Source organism: Galeopterus variegatus, unplaced genomic scaffold, assembly GCF_000696425.1.
Source record: "Galeopterus variegatus unplaced genomic scaffold, G_variegatus-3.0.2 Scaffold3034, whole genome shotgun sequence".
NCBI lineage: Eukaryota > Metazoa > Chordata > Mammalia > Dermoptera > Cynocephalidae > Galeopterus > Galeopterus variegatus.
The window spans coordinates 192,448-196,272 of record NW_007729145.1 but is presented as its reverse complement, the minus strand read 5'-3'; the positions used below and the strand labels follow the sequence as shown (position 1 = coordinate 196,272).

General features: G+C 52.3%; 1 protein-coding gene across 1 annotated transcript in view; it reads left to right on the top strand.

The window, feature by feature from the left end:
• The window catches only part of BBC3 (BCL2 binding component 3), a 5,492-nt gene extending 2,655 nt beyond the window's left edge, over positions 1–2,837 (top strand). Inside the window, exon 3 of the mRNA XM_008583777.1 lies at positions 1,742–2,837. Within this exon, the coding sequence (XP_008581999.1) occupies positions 1,742–1,858 (117 nt within the window). The 3' untranslated portion in view covers positions 1,859–2,837. The remainder of the gene's footprint in view (positions 1–1,741) is intronic.
• Positions 2,838–3,825: the final 988 nt, after the last annotated feature.

Here is a 3,825-nt window from a genome sequence, read left to right as displayed (position 1 = left end):
CGTACAGCAGGCGGAGCAGCTCCTATATCCCGGGCTATTTATAGCCGGTGAGTCAGCAGCGGCGGCGCGGCCGCGCCCGGCCCTCCCTCCCGCGCCGCCCGCAGCGCCGCGCGCCACACAGCTTCCCGGGCTGGCCGGGGCCGGCTGGGGGACGGCCCGGCAGGCCTGCCCCGCGGGAGTCCCCTCCACCCCAAAACCCACAACAAAGCTTCTCTTTAAAACAAAATATTGGAATCCTACAGCAGAGAATAGAGAATAACAAATCTCATGCGCCCACCACCCAGCTCAGTTCAACTTGCACATTACACCCGCATTGCTCATTAAAAAGACAACAAAAAACGGATGTCGTGAAGCTCCCTGTTCCCCTCCCTGATCCCTTTGCCCTCCCTCCTTCCAAAAGAAACCTCTCAAGTTGATGTATGTCGTCCCCCTGCAGGTGTTGATTCTTTTACTACATCTTTACCAGACCAGAAACAATGCTGGTAAAAACGTGGGGCGTTTTTAGCTTACTATACATGTTCCTCTCCAAACTTTTTTTTCTCCTCTATATCGTGAGATTCATCCATATGGATAATCAACATAGTATCCTGACTCATTTTCCCATTGATGGGTATTTAGAATATATTTTAAAATATATTTCAAATTTTATTTATTGGCTTTTTTCCCCCTCTTCCAAACGATGCGTATTTCCAGGTGTGTTCCTGTGCTAGTGTCTCCAGAGTAGGGTGATCTGCCTGCTGTCACCCTTACTAGATGATTGCTAGCTTGCTCATGAGGTGGCTGTGCCAGGTGACATCCCAGGGCAGTGTGACAGTGGCAGGTTTTTTAACCTATGCCAATCTGATGTGCCTCCCCTTGCCACTTCTCCTGGCTGCAAGAGTTGGTAGGGAGTGTTGAGGAGGCAGGGGCTGGTACCAGGCATCCCACTGCTAGCTTCCCATTGGGGATCATTAGGGTTCTTTTATCTGACCTTTTGTAAAATGAATTTCTCCCTCCCTGTGCATCTGAGGAGGAAGAGATTAGGTGGGCCCTGCTTAGCACATGGGCTGGCCATGCACTCATTCAGGGGGCAGGAGAGTGCTATAGTTATGTGTACAATTTTTAGTATTGCCTTTAAATTTTACTGGTGGGGAGTCTAGCATTTTTGGACATGAGAAGGTCCTAGAGGCCATCCCAAGCCTTCATTCTGCCCCGGGGGAGAGGGCAGGGGGCTCCCCAAGTTTGCACTGAACCCAACTGTGCCTGGAAGTACTGCTGCACAGCCTCAGCATAGATGGTGAACTGTTCCCAGTGCTCCTTCTACAGATTGCTCTAGAACTGCTGAGACTATAGGCTCCCTGCTCCCTTCTCTCTGTCTCACCAGCCTTTTAGGGGAGGTCAAAATGGGTTGCAATCCAGCCCCATCCTTCATCCCCTATGACTTGGTCTGGTGACTTTTCTATCTAGAAAACTGTTGCGGGAGGGGGGGGTGTCACAGCTAACATGTGCTGAGCACTTGCTTGTGCCAGGCTCTGTGCTGAGGGCATTCTGATTATATCCTCTCCCTCCTGGTCTCATGTCCTAGGTGAGGATGTGAGGTTGCAAGAGGTGAAGACATTGGCCCACCTAGAATAGGGTTGCTGAGGGGGTAGCTCACTCTTAGAACCATGCCTCGTCCCTCAGTGCCCTTTGACTTGACCATTCATACTTCCCTGTCACCGCACACGGGCCCATGCTAATCTCCCCTTCTCTCTTTCCCTAGAGACAAGAGGAGCAGCAGCGACACCGTCCCTCGCCCTGGAGGGTCCTATACAATCTCATCATGGGACTCCTACCCTTACCCAGGGGCCACAGAGCCCCTGAGATGGAGCCCAATTAGGTGCCTGCACCTGCCCGGTGGACGTCAGGGACTTGGGGGGCAGGACCCTCCCACCTCCTGACGCCCTGGCCAGCGCAGGGGACTTTTTCTGCACCATGTAGCATACTGGACTACCAGCCCTGCCTGTCCCACGAGTGGGCCAGGGCAGCCACTCCAGCCCCAGCCCAGCCTGGGGTGCACTGAGAGAGATGTGGACTCCTGGGTCCCTGGCAGAGAAGCCAGGGAAGGGAGGGCTGACGGACTCAGCATCTGAAAGCAGCGGTGACCGAGGGGGTGGGAACTGAGCCACCCGCCTCTGCTGCCCACCACCATCTCAGGAAAGGCTGCTGGTGCTGGCTGACCGTTCCAGCTGCAGGGGTGACACTGGGGGATCTCCTCCCAGTGATCCTTCACTTTGGGCCTGGCTTCAGGCCCATGGTGCTTCCCCCCCTCCTCCTGGGGAGGGGGCCTGTGAAGAGCAAATGAGCCAAACGTGACCACTAGCCTCCTGGAGCCAGAGAATAGGGTGCGTCTGAGGGCTGTCTCAGCCAAGCGCCCAGCCATCTTCCCTGAGCCAGCTGGCAGGTGGTGGGCATGCCTGCCTCACCTTCATCTGGGGCTGGCCAGGAGGGGCCCAGACTGTGAATTCTGTGCTCTGCCCATGACCACCCCCCCACCCCTATCCCCATCAATCCCATTGCATAGGTTTAGAGAGAGCACGTGTGACCACTGGCATTCATTTGGGGGGTGGGAGATTTTGGCTGAAGCTGCCCCAGCCTTAGTCCCCAGGGCGAAGTGCTGGGGGGAAGATGGGGAGTCAGGGAGGGGGGAATCTCAGAAGAGGGAGGAGTCTGGGGGCGGGAGGGATGGCCCAGCCTGTAAAATACTGTATATGCGCTGCTGTAGATACCGGAATGAATTTTCTGTACATGTTTGGTTAATTTTTTTTGTACATGATTTTTGTATGTTTCCTTTTCAATAAAATCAGATTGGAACAGTGGATACTCTTTCTGCTCACCTTCCCCGTGGCATGGCCTGGCCTTGGCAAGGCCTTTTGCAGTCTGGTCAGAGGCTCTGTGACTCATCTGTGAGAGGGTGGGAGAGGCGGTCCCTGGGGCAGTTGTAGCTGTACTTAGGAATGCTAAGGAGCTGGGTCGCATTGTCACAGACTTGGGGTATGTGCCCAGTCCTTGTGCATCTCTGCTCAACTCCCATTAAAAGCAAAGTCCCCTTAAGGGAACATGTTTTTTGGTGCTTTACCCTCACTCTATCCCCACAGGGTAAAGTATCTTCTAGGAGGCTTGATACTTTAATGAATGAGCCACGGACCAGCCCTGAAGAAAATTATAACTAGACATCATAGTCAATATGAAAACCAAAAATGGAAGAAAAAATTGTGTCCCTTATAACTTATTCAGAAGCACCACTGTGACAAGTGCTGAGGACATGTTGGTCATGAGACAGACTTGTCCTCACGGAGATGGAAGGTGACATCTGGCTTTGCAGTGCAGTCAGCCTTAGGCTGCCTCTCCAGCTGGAGGAGCACCTCAAGCTAAGAGCATAGTAAGGCTTCACTTACATAGCTGCCCTAAGGCCTAGCACACTGCTTGGTATAAGTAGCCTGTGTTGAATTAATGCAGGAACGGAGCTCCTACTGTTACCTTCCTGAAAACAGCAACTGGCCAAATGCTTTCCTTGATGCCTCTCCCATACCTGTTTGGCACAGACCTCAGTGAGAAGAAGGGTATATAATATACATATCCACAGATTTAGTTTCCTGCTCTGTCCCTTCCTGGCTGTCCTCATGGGTAAAGGGGAAGCTCAGGGAAAATGGCTCTTCTAAAAGGCCAGGGGGTGATAAAAGGGAAGGTTACTTTGGAAAGGAATTTCACAAGACCTCAAGTTATCGTTTGAATGCGTTCCCTAAAAAGTGCAGTAGTGTCAGGAGGTGGGGTCTTTTTTTTTTTTTTTTTTTTTTTTTTTTTTTT